We start from the raw sequence: 25,308 nt of genomic DNA on the forward strand, positions 1-25,308 counted from the left end.
ATTCAGACATTCCTCAGGGGGAATGGTTCTGCTGAGGTTGGTACCTGTTGTCTGTCTCAGGGAGAGGGCTGGGGCTACTGCTGGGGGAGGGGCATGGGAGCCGACCGGCATTGCCAAATGTGGTGGGGTTGCATTACCAGAAATTGCAGCATCTGAGCAGTTGAGAATATGTAACTAAATTAGCTTTGTAGACATTTCCTAAGCTTAATCCAAAACCTTAAATGCCCATCTTGTTGTGCTTTATAAACTTTTACTTCATTTGAGGAAAAATTACTCCAACTGGGATTCAGAACCTGGCCACCCAGTCTCCAAACTGTAATCTTACACTTTCTCTTTGAAGCTGGTGAATTGCCTAAAATGAAGAGTAACGTTATTGTAATATTTTACAATAACGTTACTCTTCAGTTTAGCCAAAAGAGTTGAGTAAAATAGTAATCCATTATTATGCATTACTATTTTACTTAACTCTTTGAGTTCAATACTCTGACCCTTAATTTTTCAAGTGCTTTGACAGATACTCATACTCTACAATTAAAAAAAAGGGCTGAATAACTAAGACATCGCTATGTCCTGCAACACGCAGTTCAAAAATCTAAGGAATACAAGTTATAATTTTGGGACAATCTATTTTTTTGAATGAGCACTGTCACTTTCCAAGTTTTTAGCTTACACGTGTATATAGTTTTTACTGACTAAAACTTGCCCTCAGGAGAATGTTCACACCACACACCAATATGCTTATTGGTTCACTAGATACTCCTGCTGTTGTCCTTTGTCGTGCTAGATGGTTGGTACTGACTGATTATGAACTGACACATAGCAATGTCAGCTCTTTGATTACAACATTATTGAGATATTTAATTTCCCGCTCATCAAATGAATTTTTGTGAGATCATTTTATACACAGAACCACAGGGTTGTTATGAGGCTTCCTTGCCTGTTCTTCAATCAGGAAAGTAATACATTTATAATTTTACTTTAAAGTAATTTTCTAAAAGTAATACTAATCCTCGGCTGTCACTGGTATGTTGTTCAGAAATACATTCTACTGTAAAGAGCCTGACACAAGTTTTGTTGTTTCTCAGAGTATTATGACCCATTTAGGCAATCTGAACCAATCTTCACATTTTGCTTTGGAATGTTTTTGCCTTCCTTTGTGTGTTTTCATACTGGACGGTAGTGGTCTTTCCATACAGTGGAAGAGGATAGAATTTATTCCTTTAATTTGATTAGCTGTTTTAATGGTGCTCCTTTTCCTAAAAGTGTAAAGCAAGAGCAGTGAAATTTAGCTGTATATTTATCAAATTACAGCAGATTATATCTACATGTTTTTTTTAATCATGACTGTGGCCTTGAGATGAGCCATGAGATTGTGTTTGAGTTGTTTCATATTCCCTGTGATCTAATTTCTTCTTTATTCTTTGTTCCAGTAACATTGGGACAAAACGTAGGACTTTGTTCATCAACTCTATAATGGACTGTGATGCAGACAAAACATTTCCCCCGCATTATTTCTGACACATGCATATGTAACAATTCTGAATGACCAAAGACATGAATAAGTAAACATGAAAGAAAACTTAAGTGTTCACTCAATCAGTGAACGTGTATTTTTTGGGAAGGAATTAACACACATACACACTCTGACTCAAAGTTTAATCTATTCTGATGTGCAGGTTAATGGCTGGGTGTCCTTGACATTCACATAGATGTTGGTTCTCCCCGCTAATTAGACAGAGGCAAGCATACCATTCTGTCTTTCAGCTCTCCAATTAGATCTGTAACAACAAACAAATGACGACCTGTGCTGAGGTCCCACGCCTATTTCTGCTCTCTTAGTTAAATAGTTTTGGGCGAAAAAAGGAAAACACAACCACTTCCAACAGATACACTCCAGGCTGGAATGTCTCTTTGATTAAAAACATACAAAACTTTAAAACATTAAAAACATGTCAACCGTAGCTGTGAAGGTCTTCTCCAGCAAAGGATCTCCACAGTTTGCACAAGAGAATAGTCCAAACTATGCACATTCAACTTTAAAATAACTCATATTCCATACTTCTTCAAAATATACTAATCTCTTTAGACCGTGGCTTGTTCCTACATCCTGTTGTTTGCATGGAAACAGAAAACACAGAATGTGTGTGTTTCCTGTAAGATTCACAAATGTTTGCAGATGTGAAGTTTGTTCAAATATTGCATTCGTCTTTCAAACACACAGAAAAGCGCGATAGGAAAAATTAAGTCTATACTGATTGTTAGCCAAATGATGTGTGTTTCAGATCCAGCATGCATTAGAAATAGAAATATTTCCAAAATAGGATCTATTTTATCCTTCAAAGACAACAGGACCTTTTTACACAGCTTTATTCCCTCACAACTCCACCATTGCAACAGCCTCTTCACCTGCATCAACCAAAAATCTGTTAAATGGCTCCAGACTGTGCTGAACTCAGCTGCCAGGCTCCAAGATCCAAGAAAAGTGACCACATAAGGGCCTGTTATAGCCTCCTTACACTGGTTCCCTGTATGCTTTAGAATTGATTTTAAAATCCTACTTTGGACTTTTAAGACTCTTCTTGGCCTCTCTCCGTGCTATATATTAGATGCAGACGAGCCAGTACATAGCCTGAGATCCTTTGACCGAGGTCTTTTATCCGAGACGACAGAGTGTTCTTAGTCAGAGCCCGGAAGCTATGAAACCAGCTGCCTGAAGAAATCAGGTCAGGAGAATCAGTGAACTCATTTAAATCTCCTCTTAAAACACACTGTTATCAGAGAGTTATCTCTGATTTTTATTGATTTTTATTGGCTGCCCTTTTGCTGGTGGCACTTTCATTGGTTTCTTTTGCTCATTAATATACCAGAATTTTTTTTGTGTACATAGTGTACATTTTTTCCTTTTCCTCTTCTCACTTCATGTTACTAACTTGACAGAGCTGACTAGACTTCTTGGTATCTGGTATCTCTTTTAACCAATCAGAGACTTCACTTTGAAATGTCAGATTTAATTTGAAAAGAAAAATCATTTTTCGATAACACACTCCTGTACAGTATGTAACATAGCACATGTTCTGTTAATTTGTATCGTTACGAACAAGTTTAAAATTAACACAACTGATCGTTACCTGCTGTCTGTGTAACTGACATCAGTTAAAGATTTGTTTTTCTTTTTTCCTGTGGAATATAGTTGGGTGTTGTTTTTATCTAAGGCTTTATTTTCTGGGTAGATATTTCCCATGTTTTGTAAACAATGTTGGTTGATTAGGATAGGAGCACTCTAATTTCCATTGAACCTCATATCAATTGAACCTTAAATCCGTAACCTTGGTATTAACAGTTTGCACAATCACCTGCCTGAGAAAGAAGTGTCAGGAGTCCTGGTGAACACTGACCTTGCAGCCTCTGAAATTCCATCTGGTTCTGATGCACACATTGACCCAGTGTTTGTGTCTATACAAAGCATGCTCATTGTAAAATTCTGCATTTTCAGCTACACTCTTCTCTTCCTTTTGAAAAAGATTTATCATACATGCTTCACAGTTACCACTGGGATTTAACAATATGTAATTACCTTAATTTCTTGAGATGGTTCCCTTTTCTATTTCTGCCTTTGGTGGCTTTTCCTCTTTCAGTAAAATACCTCCTCCTCAAGCTGAGTCACAGAATGATTAACATAAGGAGCAATTCTTTTCAGCCTAATATGCAGCTCATAAATAATCTAGAATGAATGGCAGCTCATTTAGTGCTCAGATAAGCCATCACATATCAGATATCTAATAGCATCACCCTTCCTCTCCTTAGATGTTTTGTAATTCTGAATTTGTCATTGTCTTTTACATTATATGTGCAGATACACACAACATACTGTATACACACACCACTGCCAACATCTAATTGCCAAAGATAAGAATTTGTTCTTGTTTGCAGGGCTGTTTCTTGACATTTTGGTACTTTGAATGACTTGCTGTTTTGGCTGTTTAATGTATTAGCAAATAATGTAGCGGAATTATACATTCAATTATTATATGAAGTACAGTAACTTATTTTATTTAATAAAAATGAAATGCACATCATCCAATCATCAAGTTGAGGCCAATTTGGCAACAATTCCACAAAACAGCGTGGTCACTGACGAAATCTTTTGAATAAGTTAGCATGAAATAGCCAAGGTAGTCGTAACGCTCTCTTTACTTTACTGAAATAATAATATTACCATGTCCTTAAGGAAAAATACAGTAAATATCATATTAAAATAATAGATAATAATAATAATAATAATGTAATTCTTGTAAATCTTGTAATTCTTGCTTGAGTAGTAGAGCATGTCTCCATTCAGTTTTGAGCATGGAAGCTACACAATGGAATACTTTTCTATGCTTATGACTTCATTCGAATGTTCTTACAGGCTACAGCATGAACTCCAGAGTTTTTCTCTGCAACTCCTTTGTTTGAGTGATTTTTTTGTGTTATAGAGATGATGATGGATTCTCTGATGTTTGACAGACTTGTAAAATATATTCATATTTTGTATTTTCTGATATGATTCCACTAACTAACTTATGAAAAGGTCAACAAGTCTGTCAAATTAAAAGACAAAATATGTCATTCGTCAATGCTCTTTAGAACTACACACTGTGTTGTCTGATCTGATGCCACTAACAATAGTACAACATTATTGCTTTACGATTTGGCAATGCTATGGTTAAGATTTGGTTAGGTTAGGGTTAGGCATTGTAGGAGATTTAAACATTGTAGTCTGTTTTAAAATTATTGCTAAAATTAGCAAAGCCTTGTTGTCATGGCTAAATTAATAAACAGGCAGTTAACCTTAGGGGATCACAGACAACGTCTGGTGGGTTTTATTCCGTCACTCTGATGTTCCAGCCACTCCGACCTTCTCACTCTGTGGACTTGTGGCTCTATGATGACATTACACTATTTCCTCTAGGGTGACTGACGGAAAAGAGTTGTAGGGCTTTGCCACTTGGATGTAAACATGTCATGAAAAATACAAACATTAACTTCAGTGGCACGTTTGACTACTCCCTCTAAAGTAAAATTTAAGGATAATACAAGTACAATTTTGAGATACATTTCTTGAGACTATTGATTGTATGCTATAATACTTCTACCCGACTAAATTTCATATTTCTACTCGACTACATTTATTTGACAGCTATACCCTTTGCAGGTAAAACAATTTCATACAAAACATATGATAAGCTTATAAAATATTACCCAGCAGTACCTCTAAAAAGAATCATTACTTTTGATACTTAAAGTATGTACCGATATGTATGTATTTTTACTTAAATACAATATCACATGCAGGACTTTTACTTTTACTTGTATTTTTTTAATAGATTTTTTTAAACCATGAGTTGCATGAGAAACTAAACATGATTATATACTGTGTACATAATGTTTCAATGAAGAGAGGACTAGCCAGTAGCAAAAAGGGAAACTTTTGATTCAGTCTTCCATCAGTGGCAGTGTATCACAGTTTTAAACAACACTCCCATTCAGATCAATTATTTTTCCTATGTTCACATAAAGGAAGCTTGAAGGGACATTTTATGCATAACGTGTGTGAACATTGAAAACTGTGGAGCTGACAGAAGTTTTAAAATTGCTTTTGTTTGTTTCAATTCCTCATTTCTTAGGTGATGATGTCATCACTGAGGGATTGTTGTCAGTGGACAAAAATCCATAGACAATCCCTCTCAGTGTAATAAATAAGCTCCCAACAAGCATGGTCACACCAGGTGGGTCCTGCCCCCAGTAGTGCCATGGTCCTTCCCCCGGCATCTACAACAGGCTCCACCTCCAACCATGAAAAATTTTGTTGTCAGGACCTTACTGAGCCCCCCTATACATTCCTCCAGACACCCAGAAACCAACCAGAGCCCATGTTATTATGATAGTGATCATTTTTAAGTTACAGGTGTGACTCAGGGCTGTCACCACTGACAGCTTCATAACAGGTGCATTTGTGAGTACTGTAGGGGGAATGCTATGCACAAAGGCCACTTCTCACATTCCTACCTGAACCCCGCCTGTGGACTCAGCATTGTCAGTATGCCATTGTAGTGTGTAACCTGGTGACCCATGACGTAATGTTATCAATAAAACCTGTGGTCATACTAAATTTTTCCCCTCTCTGCTGTGCCACCCATCGCGGTAAAAGATATACCTCTTTTCTGCTGAACCAAGGAAAAAGAACAAAGGACCATTTTTTCTGGATATCTTCCGCTAATTAGCTACTGTAATCGGTTTGTTTTTACTACAAGCCACGCAATTTCAAGTTTAGATACAAAAGGCGATCGACTCCCTTTTATTTCTAGACAACTCTCTGGAATCCATCCATCGCTTCACACACCTTGGACCAAGCCTAGGCCTGACCCAGCTGAGGAGCCAGGAAAAACATGACTGCACTCCTCCGCCCACTGATGGATGTGCTCAACACTACTCAGTGGAAAAGACAAATAGACATCTGGTCCCATGCAAGTGAAATCACCGAATAAGGCTGACGTCTGGGCAAAGTAAGCTACAAGAATGTGTGTTAATAGATGTGAAATGATTGCATATTAATGCTGGATGCTTAGTAGAATGTATTTCTGTTGTAGTCTGGGCTCTGACTGAGACTCTTGGCTCATTCTAAATTTTGTTTTAACTTCGACAGATCTTACATGCTTTCTCTCAATCTCTCTACTTAAGTGCCGCATATACCCACACTTCAACATGGGGATCTTAGTGTTAGTAAGGTGTAGGTATAGAAAGATTTGCTTAGAGGCCAAGTTGGAAACTTAAGTGTCCCACGCAAACACTGTTATTTCTTCCTGTGGATACATACCCACTGCTTCTATCTCCCCCTCTCTGTCTCTCTCCCTCACTCACACACACACACACACACACACACACACACATAAAGACACTGGTGTATGGTTGTTGCTTTTGGTGTCTTTATGTTTTCATATTTATACCTTCATAAAAACGGTCACAGTTGTTGTTCTTACTGTATATTATCTGAAGCCATCCTCTGTGAACACAGTACTCCAATCCCTTTTCATTACTTTTTTATTTCATTGGCGTTATTAATTTAGTTTTAATATGATTATAACTAAATTTAAATGCTAATAATTTTACTGGATTTTCGATTTATTTTGATCATTCAAATGATTGAAAATATTAATTATTAATTAAAATTCCAAACTACAACACATGGTCATAAAGTGGTATCAACACCTTACAGTTTAACCAGCATGAAGGCAGTATTATGCAGGGCTGTTGTAACAGACTGCATTAGTTTCAGCTAGCTGGACCTAATAAACTGGACAATTAGAGAAGATTTTGCACAGCTATTCTTAAATTTTCAAAAGACCAGAGCAAACACTGACAATTGACATATCTAGTGATCAAAATTTATTACAGCACCATTGGTCTGTGGCAAACTTCCTCACAAAGGCAACTGTATAGAAATCTTACTCACTTAATACTGGCTCAATTCTGTCAGCCCTTAGTTACATATTCAGGGTCTCTGAACACCAGGGTCTCTTCACCCTTCTTCCAGGACATCCACTAAGAGAAATCTTTACAAAAGGCCTCCAGCAGCAAAAAGGACTCTTCCCACCTGTTATTTTCTTTACCTTGACGTTTTCATGTTTTAAGGTTTTTTTGTGCATTGATCATGGAGAAATAATTTTTAATCTCAGCTGTAATGTTGTTTAGCTGAAATGTCAAATCCAAATTTAATTAAACATGAAACTTCATACTTCAGCTTTGCAGAGATGTTGAAGTGTCATATAAATGGTCTTCACCATTTTAGCTGGCTTTGATCAACATTCACTAGAATGGCTCTTCCTGGTATAGTCAGGGAAGACAGGCACTCACTTATGTGCTGAATGAGGCCTTCACAGTCTTTTAACCTTTGCAAACTCAACATCTGTAACTGAATATTAATTGTAGAGGATTCATTGTGAAATCAATAGCAAAGCAAGATGCTTTTTCAGTGTCATATAGATTCCCTGGTTATCATCAAGATATAAATTTAAAAAAATACAAACATGTTCTAAGGTGGACCCATTTTGGACCTGGTGTATTTCATTCTTTATAACATATGTGTGATCAGTTGCAGATTAATGCACACAAGCAGCAATTCATTAAGATGGCCTTTGTGGTCCTGAAGTGTGGCTTTCAAAAGTTTCTTAAATTGCACTCAAAAAAGCCTTTGATAATGATGACATCTTTTTTTTAAAACCTGACTTGCCTAGATAAAAAAACATGACATTTGTGACAAATGAAAAAATTAAAACTGGATGCTTAAAAACTTAACAAATGTTAAGTGGTACAAGGTGATTTTAGGGTTAGGTTACAGAAAGGGCCATACAGTACATTAAAAAATGTATTTATTGCAAAATCACCATATATTTTGTCTGTTCCACTTAAAAAAAATCATGCCTCTCAGGATTATTAGAGAAGTTGAGAAAGGTCAGTTCGTTTTTGGAATGTGACACAGGATGATTATGGCTGGATGTTTTAACTCCACTAACAGCAGCAGACCTGCGGAAATAGATATGAGCAATAGCAAGAAAAATAATAAAAAAGTGTTCAATAAAGAGAGTGCACCTAAATATTTTTGGTGGGCTTTGAATATGAGGCAATTGGATCCTAAATGAAGAGAGGATTCACTAAACACAGCAGACTTTTTAAAATAAAGTGGTTATCACTTTACTTTCAAATGATTACTTTACTGGAATAAACTTGTACATGGGTCCAAGGGGCCGACCTGGGACGAAACTCATCAATAAACCCCGGCACAGTGTGGTGACACAGAACACATCCTGGTAAAACAGTAACATTAATGACAAAAAAATCATTTCAAAGAGCAGCAGCAACGGTTATGTGGATTCATCCCACCTGAGCTAAATCCAGACAAACTTAAGTTACCTTATTGCACAGTCGCGAGCTAACACTAAGGTCAAGCTAACATTGCTGAGTTGCCAGTATAAGCTTAACTTTGTCCACCTTTAATCTCATTTGTCCTCGGGTTTTTACAGATTAGTGGGTTAGAAGAGAAAGTGGTCATTTTACCTGTTTGTATGGAGTTTGTGGTGTCACTGGGATGTCCAAGCTGTCGATTGTCATATAACTGACTGAACAATGCAGCTGAAGATGTTCCCTGTAATGGCTTCATAGACGCTGTCTAGTCAGAAGTTGAGTATCCCTCCCTAAACTTCTTACGGGTTGTGTGATTCTTTAACGAAGCTCTGCTTGCAAACCTTGACCATGCCATAAACGTGTCAAAATTGTGAGTGCTTGTAAACACGCACACACACACCCGCCTGTTTTGTTTTTTTAACCTTACAGCTTGCGGACGGAAGTTTACAGGCCCTAAACTGAATGCACAAACTTGCAAAATCAGTTTGGTGGCAAAAACCTTAATATACAAGTTTCCAAAATTCTCTCTCTCTCTCTCTCTTTCTCTCTAAACCCAGTCAGACGGGGCAGACGGCTGCCCACCATGAGCCGGGTTCTGTTCAAAGTTTTTCTACCTGTTAAAAGGGAGTTTTTTAGCATTGAAGTTCTTGCTCATGGGGAAATGTTGGGTCTCTGTAAATATAATTATAAAGCGTACGGTCTAGACCTACTCTACATTAAAAGTGCCCTGAGAAAACCTAAATAAATTGAACTGAATTGAATACAAAATTAAGTTTACAGGTGCAAACCCTGTTGTAGAGGCTTGCACAACTACTATTACAGGCACAGAACTCTGTTTTCAAACACACCTTTCTGAATGATATAATATTCCATAATATATATATAGTATATGTTACAGTGTTCAAATACTTTTTAGTCTTTCACCTTCCAGGAAGTTTAGTTTTAACTATGTTGTGTAGCATAAAATGCTAAACACATCAGAGCTCATTTTCATTCAATTAATTTCAGATATCCATAATTATGAGATATTCATTCTTCTTTAAACAAGTCTGTGATTTCTCTCTGTAAAAGTAAATGGTTATTGTGCTTGGAAAATAACTTCATACTGTGTTATCTACAGTGAGATGATTGAGAGAAGTTTCAGCTATAGCTACTGGCTGAGAGAGTTCAGTCACATCATCTAAATTACAATCATTTCATGCCAGGCATTCACAAGCTCCAGTTCCATGCTGCCAATCAGGCACAACTACCACCTTCAAACGAAAGTGTGCATATAAAATGGTCTGTACACATTTGTGATGTGCATGTGACATCTGTATAGACTGCCAAACATATCCTTCTGTGATTCGCTGTGTTCTCTCCTTTTTTTATTTTTTGGTCCAATTTAAAGGATATAGTAGGCATAAACACAGATCAGCCACAACAGTAAAACCAGTTACCGGTTTTATAGTCATGTAAAACTGGATTCTGGTCATGTATGGTAGTCAACTAAAAGGCAATTTTCAGCTCTTGAAGTACAAAAACGAAACCATTTAAATTTTATGAAATATAATTGAGACAAATATACATATTTTGAGTGCTACCTGTCACCTGTCATTCTCAGAAAAGTTTGACAAAATAATCTTAACACAGGGTCCAATGTACATGCTTTTTTATAGCAATTCCGACTAGGGATTGGAATCGAGAACTGGTTCCAGTTGAGAACTGGTTCCAAATTGTAGTTTTATCGAGCTGTGCATTGCAAACAATGACATCAAACTCATGCAGCTAAACTGCTGGAAACCTTCAACAAGAAAGACTCATGGCAGAGAGGATGAAACAGTCCAAAGCTTAATTTCACGAAGAAAGATGATGTGGATCACAGTGCTGGCTCTAATGCAGCATTTCCCATACATAGCCTGTACTTGGGCGCCCAATCACTCAGTTTCACCCTAATGCCTAATTGCCTCTTTTCAAACTAAATCCTTTTGGTCACACACTTGTCTGAGTTGTGCACTGCAGTAACTGAGTGGGGACGAGAGGCTTCTCTGTGGCAGCCACCTAGCTAGAACTACCAATGGCCTGCATGCAAGGCTAGCGCTCTGGCTACAGCCTTTGCTCAGTTTCAGAGATAATAAAACGATTACAATGACCCTGAAAACCTGTGTAGACTTACTTTTTCCACACAGAAAAACGATCTGGAATTGTTAAGGGAATCAATAAAGGATGGGCTGTTAAGCAGAATTGATAATGGTGCTGTTATCAATAAAATCTCATCAATTCCCATTCCAATTTCCTACTCAGCAAATCCATTTGAAAGCTTCAGCTAGTGAGTGAACCTTGTTTGAAAAAACGACATTAACAATCTATAAATACATCATTTAAAAATGAATGAATGCCTAAATCACTAATTGCATTTCAAAATCAATTTGAAAATGTAGTTTTAAAAGAGAAATAAATAAAAGAATAAATAATTCTGAGATAAATAATTCACTCTGTTTTCATGCTCTGTCGTGTCCATAAGTACAGATAGTCACGTTAAATCCATGGTTTGATCATTTGTCGTGATATTCAAGATTTTGTAGGTTATGGTTACGTTTCAACAAGGTTCCTTTAATTCAAGATCATAAACTTGCCATTTTAATTGGGCTTCCCAGAATGAATGGAGAAGTTGGCTAGTTAACGTTAGCTCTCCTGAAACAGTTGGACATCGTCTCAGTATCGTACATATATCAACATGAGTTCAAATATTGTAAATTTCTGGAAGCCCACGGACAGGTTGTATCGTGCTAGGCACAAGAAGTGCAAATCTATTTGCTGTTACAGTGATCCTTTGAAACTATGGTGCGGAAGTCTATGTAGTTAAATCATCAATTCAGTAGATACAGTATAGTGTGCTGTCATGAATGTGCTGCATTTGTTCACTTATCAGCAAACCTTAAATGTTTATGTCACCGACCATGTCACAAACATGACCCACATTTAGATTTATTGTTCATCTGTTTTTTTCTTTACACAGGATATAACTTAAGTGGGAAACTAAAAGTCAGTATTAATAATACAATAATAATAATGAAACAATGCACCAGAGACATTCAGTAACACTTTACAGGTGTCTAAGTTCTGCTTCAGTGAAAACAAATGTCCACCTTTTATCTTTTATTCAGAAGATGGAGAAATTTAGTTTATTTTCATTGTTTATTACCAACAAACACATTAGCTTAAGTCCACTCTTATGGTGCTTACAATTGTCAGTTGCTGACTGATAAGCTGCTGTTGCAGTATACTGATTTTATTGTAGTAAAACAACCTACAATTTTAAAGTACTACTACTTATGAAATATCAGCAGTTTTGATACATGGGAGTGATCTAATCAAGTTACACACCAAATCAAACTTGTTCCAAATATTTTATCAACTGTTGATTAATGTAACAAACTAAGATATTCATGTGGTGTAAAGTGAAAAAGTCTTGGGCCACTGTAAAAATGTGTAAAGCCATCTGTTGACCAAATACAGCAGGCAACGACAAAAATGGAAGATGCTATACAAATTCATGGGCACAAGTAAAAAAGAAAAAGGACAGTGTGTTGTCTGTATAAATCGTATATATCTGATTTATAGTTAATAAATATATATTTACGTTTATATCAGATTTTTATCCTCACTAGGAAGAGTTATATTTGCAGGAGTGGTTCAACGCTTCACTCGCAAAGCCCTCTTTCTGTGTAATAATCATCCTACACTTCAGCTAAAGCTAATATGCAGCTTCAGCAGTTTAAGTTAGTTAACAGTTTTTTTAAGTCCCTCATTCTGTTTTCCTAGACAGTTTCTTTGCTGAGCCATGGTTGAGAAATGGTCCAGTTGCACAAGAGAGAATTGCATACTAAAAAGAGAAAATTGGAAATTTGGAGGATACTGTATCTCCCGGATTTGTCTGACTCAGACTGTTGAAATCTCAGATTAGCTTCAGTTGATCTTTTTGCACCGAGCGAGGACTGTGTTTTTTCCCCACATCCCTTGGAGGGTGATTGCTGTAGGAAGGGATCTATTCAGGGCTGTATTGTTTTAAGACTTGAAAAAAATGTGAACCTATCCTTACTGGAGATGAACTTTCCTTGGCTCAGACGCCCACAGCCCTTGTTCCACATTTTTTCCATTGACATTCTACTCCAATAAAGACATATTTGTGTATTTGTTGCCCCCTATAAGTCTAATTTAACATTCTTTTGAATAATTACTTGTGAGTCCCCACTGAATATATTATCAAGGTTAGTGAATAATGACAATCAATACTTATTTCTATGCAACAAATATGCTGTGTGCCTGGTTCTTTGTAAGAACAATAAGCTGTACTGTATGTTGCTGTACAGCCTGGCAGCGATCAACAACATTCAGGGTACAAGAAAAGAGCTGTGATGGAGTGAACAGCTGTGTTTCCAGGAATGAATAGCTGATTTTTCTGAGGAAAGTACCACAGGGGCTGCTCAGTACCAACATAAGGACTGAGACAGACTTAAAGTTTCATTAAGCAATACTTTGGATATTAGTATTTAATCAAATGATTGTGTGTAATGTTAAAATCTTAGTTAGTTAGTTGTGCCAGTCCTACAAAGAAATGAATTTACAGCTCTACACAGAGGTTTCAAGCAAGCAGCTGATGAAGAGAGTTGGGCATTTATCATCCTAAAAACTCCCTTTCTCAGGAGTTGGTGGAGGAACCAGAATTCAAAAGTCCACGAATACTGAAACAACTGGTCTGACAATTAGATCGACACAAAATTTACCCTATTATCTGAACCAATCTCTGAGAGTGAACACATTTAAAACGTCCATTACAGCTGTCGCATTGCAAAACTGTGATCAAGTATGGTAAACGCAATGAGACAGATCCTAATACACAATCACTGTAGTTAGACACATAAAGCGGGATGATACATCCTCAAGGTGTTTATCCTGATATAATACATTTTTAAAAAGACTTCAACCAGTAACTAGCTCTGTAAAATCTGAAGCTTGTTAATAGTCATTACAATGATAGTGTTAATAGTGGAGATCTTTAAAGGGACACCACCAATTTTACATGTCAAAGACAAAGTCAAGTTGATGATGTCATCTTAAATTTTGAACCCATGGGAACTGTCACCTTTTCTCTGGAGGCGTGTCGACATACAGAAAAAGTCTGAGGCATGTTATTCAGTTGTCTGTCTCACGCGCCTCTGACGGAACAGATAGTCTTCCATTTTAATCAATCCAAGCTGCATAACGGCTGCCATTTCACTTGTGCTATATGTATATCCATACATCATGAAATGTATTTTTTTTGCTGTATTATGCTTTCAGTGTTTTTTGTTTTTTTCATGCATAACCACAGCGGTCATAAACTGCACTCTGTGCACTGCCAAAACATGGGCGACCTACACTCATGTATTCTGTGTAAACACAAGACACTACTCACGCTATGGCTCCCATGTAGAAACGGGGTAAGACACATGAGCATAAACTTCTTAATACCTGAGGAAGAGGACCAAGCTTGAAACAAGTTGCAATCTAGAACAGCTGCAGATCTAAGCCTTTTCTGTGTTCTTTCTGCCATTAAGTAGTTGTATTTATGCAGATATTTAGTATGTTAATTTTTCTCACTTTTCTGCAACCAACAACTCTGCACCTTTTTTCTTTATAGGCTACAAATTTAATGGAAGGCCTGCATTACAAAGTGGAGGTGTGGAGTTTAAAAGATGTGGAGATTAGGGCAGGGAGGGTCTATTAAAGAGGCACCATCAAGTTACAGGAAATGTAGGACCCAATTTTTTTTTTTTAAGCTTGATGCATACTGGGCACCAAAGTCATGATATCTTGTCTTCTGCTGTATCAGAACTGCTCCTCTTATCTGTCTGATGGCTAGCTGCACACCAGCAGAGTTGCATCCCTATATCAAAGCGATGAGGAGAAGATGTTTTTCAGGCCAAGGTATGTGAGTTTGTGTGACATGATGATGATTTTCCCTGCTACCACTCATAGCGGATTATTCTCATTACAGCTGTTTGTATTTATTCATTAAGAATAGGCTTTGCACATAGACTAAATAAAGCCTTACATTTTTTATCGTTTATTTTCAGACAACTAGTTTACATGGAATGACATCATTGAGAAACCCTGTAATCATTCAACCATCATTGTGCAAACAGTGTCCTGACTGTGCCACTTCCTCTGACTCTGAATGAGGCCTGACTGTCATGTCAATCCCCAGCAAATTTGGAATTTTTCATTTCAGGCTGAGCTCTGATGCCTGCTTTTTTCTCGCAGTGTTTGTTTAGATGCAGTATATATCTGAGGTGGCAGCTAGACACTGAGTGATTGATTAAGCTGGCAGTGGAGCCATGGAGAAAATGCTAAGTCAGGGAGGAAGGAGCTACATTATATTTTTACATATACATAATTATTGTATTTTCTTCATTAAAACAAAGAGTCAGTTAATTCCTGGACCCCACCAGCATCTAAACAGACCAATTATTAGGTACTTTTATGTGCTGTTTAACGTGCTGCAGCCAAGCAGCTACTTTTACTGCCCAGCCTGCAGTCTGTTGTGAGCTGGTCACTTGTCCAGGTTTGTTTGGTGGCTTGTTAAACAAGCTGAGCTGCAAGAGAAGATGTTGCATTTTTGTATGTTAGATGGAGACTTTAGCAGCAAAGCCAATGTGGGTTGTTCAGAGTCTGTGGCTCTTGTGTTGTGTAGCAGGCTGGCTAAGTGTGACTGTCTGCTCTGCCTATGATACAACACTGGCTTTACTGCTTTATGCAAAAATTTGACTGACTGTATATAAACAAGTTCTCTGGCCATACATACAGAGAGCAAAAAGCATTCTGCTGTATTAACGCCAGATAGGGGACACCATCATGACGCCAAAAAATATTAAATATTTTAAAAATTCTCAGTTTTGGTTTCAGATTTTTTTCACACAAATGGACCAGTGGGCTCAGAGCAGATATGTATGCTGTAGCAGAAAAAAATTAATTCGAGGCGGACTTGAAAAATAATTTATAAAAAATACAATCCTGGTCAACATTACTGAGAATTTTGAGTACAGAATTTAAAATATCTGAAGAAATAAATGCAAATTAACCCATTTTGTATAATCAAACACATTGCTATACATTCAAGCTCCTCGAGGTTTGCAGGAATCCTTTTTTCAATGGCAGATTTCAGCTCTCGCTAAAGGTTTTCAGTGGGATTTCTGTCAGGACTCATTGCTGGCCAGTTTAAAACGGTCCATCTTTTCCTTTTCAACCATTCTTTTGTGCTGCTGGATGTGTACTTTGGGTCATTGTCCTGCTGAAAGACCCAAGACCCTTCGCCTCAAACCTAGTTTTCTGACACTGGGTAACAAATTTTGTTCTAAAATGCCCTGGTAATCATCTGATTTCATCATTCCTTTGATACATTCAGTGCCTCCAGTACCAGAGGCAGCAAAGCAGCCCCACAGCATGATAGAACCTCCACCATGTTTTACTGTAGGTAGGGTGTTCCCATGGAGCTCTGCTTTGGTTTCATCTGTCCATAGAACACTATCCCAGAAAGATTGTGGCTTATTTATGAAAGTTTTTGCAAACATTAGTCTTAGCTTTTTGCCATGGTCTTTGCCCATGGAGCCCTACTTTGTTTACTGTGTAGCGTATGGTATGGGTTGAAACCACCACTCCACATTGCTCCAGGTCAGTCTGAAGCTCTTTAGATTTCCTGCGTGGTGTTTTTTCCGCAATCTGTGTCAATCTTTGCGTTGAGTTTCATCTTAGCCCCACGTCCTAGATATGTCTTAACAGTTTTATGAATGTGAAACTTCTTGATAACATTACGAACTAAAACTGGGATTTCAAGGTCTTTGGTGATTGCCTCGTAGCCTTTGGAATTGTTATGTTTTTTGATAATAGCATTTCTTACGCTCTCAGACATTTTGTGGTTGTATTATTTCACTATAATGCAACATTTGTTTTTTTTATTTTCTTTTGTTCAGTAACCCTGGGAATTTTATTAAAATATTTTAATTATACAAAACTGGTTCATTTGCATTAACTTCTGAATATAGTCTGAATTATTTACTGGAAATTCAGGGGTGCCAGTAATTTTGACCAGGCCTGCCTACATTCAATGTAAAGCAGTTATCGTGCAAGCAGGCCTATAACAGGTTGGATGGACTATTATTAGGATGTTTGCATAAACATCCTAATAATAGTCCATCCATCCACAATTCATCCACAGAGCTGGCAGGTAGATTAGCTCTTCAGACAACCCATGGAAGCTGCTATAACTGTATCTTTACTGTCACCAAAATGAGAGGAGAGAATCAAATCTGAAATTCACCCTCTCCTTCCACTTTACAAGCAGTATATAGCATCTGTTAGTGTGTTGAAGTGTGTGTACATTTGTGTGTGAGGTGTTAGGTTGAGGAAAAACAAGGCAGACCAGGGAAGTGAGAAACTGCATGGAGAGAGCGTCAGGCCACACAGAATACCGACAGAGCGTTTACCTGCCCCTGCGTTCTGCCCGTATGCCATGTAGCCTCTTCCACGGGTCCCCCTACCTGAGCCACGAGCTGCTGCTACCGCCGCTGCTGTCATCGGTCCGTACGCTGTAGCTGGGAACCCTGAGAAAACAATGCACCAAGGTTGGTCAAGATTCAGTTATTTATTTACTGTGTCCTCATATGCTTATTTAATGTATGTGGCCACTCATTAAAACTACTGAAATACATTCCTTTAAAATATTAGATATAAACTAGAGTACAAAGGTTATTTCAGAGTTTTATTGATGTTGTTTGATGTTGTAAGCTGAGTCTTGTGGGCCAAGCTGCTGCATCTTCAGAAAGTATCAAACCAATGTCCAGCATCTCAAGCCACACTCTGAATCAAAATACATCTGTGTAGTTGTGTGGAGGTTGCTGTTTCCTATAATTACAAATGTGAATTTAGAACAAGACTATGTAACTTTTTAAAGAAGAGATAGTATATTTATTATTATTATATCATATTTCTATCATATTTATTCTCACATCCATAAGCTTGCCTGTGTGCAAATCAACCATGTTCTTGGAAAGCTGCATTGAGACCCAAAACACATAAAGGTGATAGGACCTCACAAGGCAAAGTGTAATATGAAAATGTCAACATGTTTGCGCAATTTGACAGTACCTACGGTCGTAAGTAATGTATGTATGGACTGATGTGAACCAACTGCCACAAATCGAAGAAATTAATCTGAAAAAAAGAATCCAGAATAGGAAAACATCCAGTAGTGTTCAGCTTTTGGGGTCTATGGGTTAGATTCTCATCAACCAGGGAGGTATTTGCACATTCAGGCTAAGAGTGAGTCTGTCACAACATCTGTATGTATAACACATCTTTTTATGATGTCCATGCATGCTCAGAGTAATACTTTCACAATACATTTTCATAAAATATACCTGTTGTGCTAATTTTTATCAACAGCTGACAGAACACAATGGTGATCAACCTTGCTCATCACATTTGCTTCAGACAGACAGCTTATGTTTACATATAAAATCATAATTTGAAAAATAACTAGGAACTATAGCTACAACCTAAGCATTGTGGAGCAAAAAGCACAATATTTTTCAATGAACAGGAGAAGTACCGAAAATTTTCACTTAAGTACTTACTTAAATAAACGTGCTTAGTTGTACGCTTAGTTATACTCTGGAAAAGATGACACAAAGCCATTAAATTGTAACACATGAAAGTTTGACCATCTTTAGCTGACATCCCTTATTCATTTACCAGGAGTCCAGTGAAACTGAAGATGCAATAATCCCATTTACCATCAGTTGTATCACAACAACGCTTGATTCCTCCATCCAAAAATAGGTTCTTTGTACATAGTGTTTGTGTTAAGATGAAAGATATTCATTATCAGCAAACATTTATCATACATTAGGTGTTTTTTAGGTGCTAACTGCACTCCTTAACTAGAGGTACCTCCACCAGGGTAAATGGATAAAAGAGATTTCTGAATTAATCACTGTCAGTACACAAACCAGCAACTTTGTAACTAATGGCTATTTTCCCTACTGTTTAAAAGAACCATGAGCAGACAAGTCCAAGTCAAGTGACCTGTTGTGAATCATGAATTGTATGAAACCCCACTGTCTTGTCTGGAAGATGCGTCTGTCAGATTTCTACCACAGACTTGCACTGACACACTGGGAGGAGATGTGTTCCTGCTCCTGCTTTGCATTTTAGCATAGTCAGTCTTCATACACTCCTATAGGCAGCAGAAGCACTGGTTAAAGTTAGGGGCAGATCACTGTCTGTTTGGTTTTTGTGACCCAAGTCACTGCAGACTATTTATGTATTAAACCAGACCACGATCTTTCCCTAACCTTAACTGTGCTGGTACTGCCTAAAAATAGCCATAAAACTGACTGGATAAAAAGAATGTGGCAGTCACATTGTGACTGAAACATGTTGTTACATTTTGTATTGCAAGATGGGACTTTTTGGTGAAAAAAAAAAATGAAGTACTCTGCCAGTGAATAATTTACTGATACCTTCAGTACCACTATCTCTGCAGCTTGCCTGATACATTAATGAACAACATTCCCTGATTATGTTAATAGAAAACACAATCTGGCCGTGATTACAATTCCTTCAAAATTCCTTCAAAAATTATTTCCTTTTATATAATTTATTACTTTTATATAAAGGAGACAGGGTTCTATATCAGAACACTGATATAGCACGCTTAGGAATGATTTGCCATATGTAAAGAAAAAGGCACTACATCTACAGCAAACATAGTTCCCTTTTAAGATTGCATTCTTCAATGGGTTTCTCCTGGAAGGCCATTGTACATAGTTTTGTGATTTCTGTAAAAGCCCTTACGGAACAGAGCTAATGTTTGGAAATGTCTATTTCATGTACAGAGATTTCTCTGTCTATTTGATTTCCAATTGTTCTGCCTTGGGAAAACAGGCCAGGGTAAAGGTAATACTGATCACTTTTGATACTAGCCTCATGGCTGACTAAGTGAAGCTTTGGTATTTCTTATGATTTGCCTTTTTCTTTCCCCCTTGAATTCAAAATTTTGTCATCACCATATCTGACTAATGATTGTTCTGCCCCATTCCTCAAACAATCAGTCTTTGAATGCTATTCTTTAAACAACAGGAATTTTAGCTCAAATTAGAACTTCTAAACATGTATTTACTGTATCACTACCTCAATCTGAAGCTGGCAAAGTTTCTTAGTAAAGGCTTTTCCAATTCAATGTAATACTTGGGAGAAATGCCATGTCTGTATTTCTGCTACACATATGTTTCTAATCTATGAGTGAGCTACGTCAAATTTCCAATGTTTTGCAATGGACGATTTTGCAATGGAAGTTTTTTCTGATTCTGATTTGACAGTGAATGTAAGATAAATGAATCAATGCTGCACACTAAAATGAAGAGTTTAAGCACAGCATGGGATTTGGTTATAGAATGTTATGACCAGGAATTCAACAGGAGCAGCAGCAAGAGCAGATTCAGGGATTTAGGTTAATGGATTTGTCATGAGGTGACTGTGTGTGTTTCTTTGTGAGTCCATGTAGTGTCTGATCTGTGCTGGTGGGGCTATACTGACTTGGCCCTCTTTACCTTCCCCTTATTTTGCAGACTATGGGGTAACTGTGTGCCTCTATATGCCATGTTCTGATTGGTGAACTGGGGGACTAGTTCACACCCAGCTCTGAGCTCAACTGCACACTCCACAATTTAAAAAAAAATGCTAAAAAGTTGGCAAGGGGCTGAGAGGGGGGCTGGTGGGATGGATGTGTGAGGCTGGAGTTTCTCCGTGAGAGAGAGAGTGACACAGAACCAAAGGCACCAATTATAGAGGGCTCTTTGGATGTTGAAGTCTTTTCCCCTCCAGAATCCCCTGGAGTGGGGGAGGACCATGGTTGTCCCGAGCCGTTGGCTCCAGCCCCAGTAACGCCCGAAACCAGAGCTCTCGTAGCTGAGCATGTAATTAGAATAGCAATCTCGTGAAAAGTGCTGATTGCAAATGTACATAGCAGTGTGTTTCTATCGAGGGACCTGCTGCCATCTGCGACCAGTGCTGAGCCATATGAGAGTCTTAAGGGAAAGACTGCAGTCAGGTGGTGCTTCTACAGCCATTAGAAGCAGTGTGAACCAGTGAGCCAAAACTGAAAAATACTACATAGAGGGTTAGCAAAAAATAGTGTAAACTCATTTGAATGATGAGTTTCGATCAGTATGTATTTGAAAATGAAAGTTGGACGTGTGCTGGGGGAGGTGGGCTGCCCACTTCTGATTGGATGGTGTTAACATGCTTTTTTTTAATATTAATTTCTTGATGTGAAGAAGTCCCAAACAGTTGACTCTATGTCAGCGTTGGCCTTGCAAGGTTCAGGATGATTTAAAACAGTAGATGCTATGTTGAGCACTTTTCAGCCCAATTTTATATCCTTAATAAGAAATGTCAACATGAATACCAGCATTGATGTGTTTCATCACAGTAGTGGTAAAAAAAAAAACATGTTTAAGTGTGCAGCACCTCTTTCAACGTGAGGAGGCAGTCTGCTCTCTGCCTGTGGACAGTGTATTAAGTGATTTTAGGAGGCACATGGCTAAATAGTGCATCACATTTCCCTAGATGTTGATTTATGATCACTTGCTGTTATTTAATGGATTAGTAAAGAGATGGTCTTTCCAATGTAATATTCTGTTATATTCCATCTGCATGCTGGAGCTTATATGACATCGTTTTAGGACTAGTAGGCGGAGGCAGTGAGACAATTGATTTTATTGTTCTTTATACCATCCAGTTGGAGCCACCCTTTAAATGCAGTGAACCTTTGGAGACCACCATTCCGCACCAAGGCCAGCCATTGTCCAGTTGATGGGACAATCTTCTTATTGCACACTTTTTTCAGGACTCTGTGGTATTTTAACTGAGAGACTAACCCGAGACTGTATTCAATCTTTTCTTTCAATCTTTATTTTTTACTTTTGTATAATAAACCAGTTTATATTTTAGTGTGTGTGCTGTTTTTGTTAAAATGCTTCCCAGTAGAAAATCTTTTGTTTTAACATCATAATCCACACCTGTGACATTTTGCAGAGAAATGTTGGATGAAGCTGTAGAAGACTCTAGAAAGGCAATGATTGCATTTCCATGACAATATATTTAAAAAAAGTAATTTGATTGTTGTTCAAACAAGGTTCTGTATTTTTATTTTAACATGTTACCAATGTGTTTTCTGGTCCTTGGCTGTATGCACATTAATAATTGTTTGCCAACTGGAAATTAATTTAATTTGTTTTGTTGAGCTATAGTACAGTATGTAAAAGGACAACCACATGGGATTCATCATCTTCTCTCCACCTATCACTTAGGGGCTTCAGCAGTGTGAAGCTGGGCCTGCCAACTGAAGTTTCTGAGTGACTTAAACAAAGTAGGATTAGTAGAGGTTAATGAATAGATGGGGCTATTGCCTTGCTGGCAGTCTCTGAGACATTTGCCACCCAGATTTAATGCAGCATTAAATCAATTTCATGGACACTTTATTGCTGGAAAGATAAAGCCAGTATTCAGATTGCAGTGGGTTTCTGGTCCTTGATACTTAGCTTGTCCTTAAGAGGGTTCTGGGATCTGGGACTGTGGACATAGACAAGCGAAAGCGCTTAAAAGCCAAACAAGGTGGCTGTGCAGTTTTTCGAATTTCTCCAAATTTCTTCTACATTTTCCTTTTTCTTCTACTTTCCGTCTTTTCTCCACACTATTCTGGTTATCCTTAATTGCTGAGTATGTGTTAATATCTATCCTGTGATGTTTATGTGAACTGAGAGATGTGTGAGTCTTTGTGTAGTCTAAATGGAACGACTGACACATGGCAACATTGCAGGCACCTCCAGATTCCTCACATTTTGGTTACAGTGCACTGTACATCAGTAGCCCAGGCTAACTGTTCTTTGACAAATGAGAATGATGAGGGAGATGCACTCCCTCATCATTAGCCTAGTGACCTTGTGTCTGCCTGTGAATGCAGGGGGATATCTGAGGAGGTGGAAGCTTTCACTCAGAGAGTAGAAGTGGGAATTTACTGAGAAATGGGTTAGAGAGCTGCCCAACATAACCGACAACACAATGTAACCAACTGGACGACAAACTCCTACCCAGCTGCATAAGGTCAACAATGTCAGCTAATCTGGCTGGAACTGTCAACACTTCCTGGTGTGATTTCACAATAAAAGTCTTTCACTGTGTGAGTGACATATGAATGACTTCTGAAAAAACAATGATAAATCCCTTTCCACCTGGTTTGAATTTGGTGATCTGTCTCTGGATATCTTATTAAATCAGGGAAAAACCCATGTAAATGCAGGTGTATGGTACACAGAACTGTGCATATACAGGACACTGTGGTCAGAACAAGACCACATCTGGAGGTATGGCTCACACAGTGATCAGATCTCAGCCAGGTATAAATGACATTTGCAGTTTGGTCACATTCCTTAGAACAATTTGAAAGGGCACCTAATGCCACCTTTACATATAAGTAGAGCCCGTACAGAAAAAAATCACTTCAGGAGACTCTCTGGGGACTATGACGTTGTTGATTTTTCTCAATTAAAATATAATATGATAAATGTGGATGCCAGTGTCTACATTTGCATAAAGGATGCAAAACAAACATTTACACATCATTCGTTTTGAAAGGTTACTAAGGCCTGCACAAATGGATTATGTCTCCATAACTATTATTAACAATGAGGGCATTGTTCCACAGTAAATAGCCTCTATGGATAAAAAATAGTTTGAAAGGTAATAAATGTGTTGTTTGTGACAAACCTCTGGATGTTATCTTTATCATTTTCAAAAATGCATCCAACTTCCTCTGTGACCAATGGAGAGAGATGGTGAGGATAAAACTGGCACCATAAAACACTGCATGCTACACACACACCAACACTGCCACTCTTGGGGTATTTTGGATGCCTCCAGTCTGAGCTAATGGTGCATTTCACACAGCTATTTTTGAAGGTATTAGGGCACCGCGAGACTTCAGAGAAGTAGTACAGCCATCTATCCCTCTTCTCAAAATAGACAACCCATTGTTGACAAATTCTTTGTGAAAAACAAGGCTTCCTGCTTTTACCCAATCCTACCACAATCCTATAAAAAGCCTGAAACCTCTGGCTGCCTCACACTAGGTGAGTGCAACATCACAGGGGCTTGGTAAAGGCAGTGAAGTTAAGGATTAAAATGCGACTGCAGAGAGGCTGTTAACTCCCAGTCGCCAGTAAAGAACAAAAGGCATTAAGGGCTAAGAAGAAAGCCTGCTGCCTTAAGGACTCTCTTGCTATACTGAGCTCTGCATGCGGTCTGTAACAAATGTGAAATGATGTACAGTAACATACATTAAACTTCAGGCAAACTCCTTCTTGGAGTGAACTAGAATTTGTCAGAGACAGTAGAGGGTGCTTCATTAGCAACTGAAAGCTGCATCTGGACATGCAAATTTTACAGGTTAAAAACACTGACATTGAGAACAAAATCACCTTAACAGAAAAAATTTGCTCCTTAAATGACCATTAAGGTTAGTAGAAAATATTTCCGAGTGCATTTTTCCAGGGGACAGGATACCAGCGTCAAGACCTGTCCATGGTGATGACAGCGTGAGGAACCTGGGTGTGGTCCTGGGACAATGAACTGTCATTCTCAGGAAACATCAACTCACTGGTACGCTCCTGTAGATTCCTCCAGTACATCAGGAAGATTTGCCCCGTACTCACTAGGGAGGCAGCCCAGGTGCTCATCGAGGGACTTGTCTCCCACCATAACTACTGTTAGTCCCTCCTTGCCAGAGGCCCTGCATCTGCCAGTCTGGTGTTCACACTTTCCAAATTTTTTTTCTCTGTTCACATCATTAGCTCCCTGCTGCTGTTCACATTTAGTTCTAGACTCTGGTGCTGCCCTACAGGGCAGTGAAAGGAACTGTACCTTCATGATTGGGATGATCCAAAGTGGTCAGAAAACACAAGATAATATTGATCAGTGTTACAGTCTTCTTTGTGACCATCGGTGCAAGGAGATGGATAATACCTGTGCAGTAAAGTTGTGTAGAAACAGTACAGAATAAATTAACCATAATGTAATAAAAGATTACATGGCTTCATTTGTGCTCAGCAAAGAAAATGTTTCTGAAGTGTCTTTAGAAGGAATCTAAAAAATGAATTTTAAATGTTGTCAATTTAACATTAATAGAAGGTCTTTCAAAAGTTTTAGAAAGAACAAACTCTCCACTTAGAACAATTACAAATCAGTAACCCAGAGCAGTGTTTGGAGGAAATAAATAAACTGGAAAACTGA

At 38.0% G+C, this 25,308-nt stretch overlaps 1 protein-coding gene across 3 annotated transcripts in view; it reads right to left on the reverse strand.

Moving 5' to 3' along the window:
* The window catches only part of LOC120787382 (RNA-binding protein Musashi homolog 2-like), a 294,204-nt gene that overhangs the window by 23,167 nt on the left and 245,729 nt on the right, over nt 1-25,308 (reverse strand). The window contains exons 11-12 of one of the 3 annotated variants that reach the window (XM_040122986.1): nt 17,499-17,561; nt 15,529-15,557 (exon numbers count right to left, since the gene is read on the reverse strand). In XM_040122986.1, the coding sequence (XP_039978920.1) occupies nt 15,544-15,557; nt 17,499-17,561 (77 nt within the window). In that variant the 3' untranslated portion in view covers nt 15,529-15,543. Of the gene's footprint in view, nt 1-15,528; nt 15,558-17,444; nt 17,562-25,308 lie in introns of those variants that run through there. The other 2 variants (XM_040122984.1, XM_040122985.1) reach the window with 2 other exon arrangements.

This window comes from Xiphias gladius, unplaced genomic scaffold (assembly GCF_016859285.1).
Source record: "Xiphias gladius isolate SHS-SW01 ecotype Sanya breed wild unplaced genomic scaffold, ASM1685928v1 HiC_scaffold_1472, whole genome shotgun sequence".
Lineage (NCBI taxonomy): Eukaryota > Metazoa > Chordata > Actinopteri > Istiophoriformes > Xiphiidae > Xiphias > Xiphias gladius.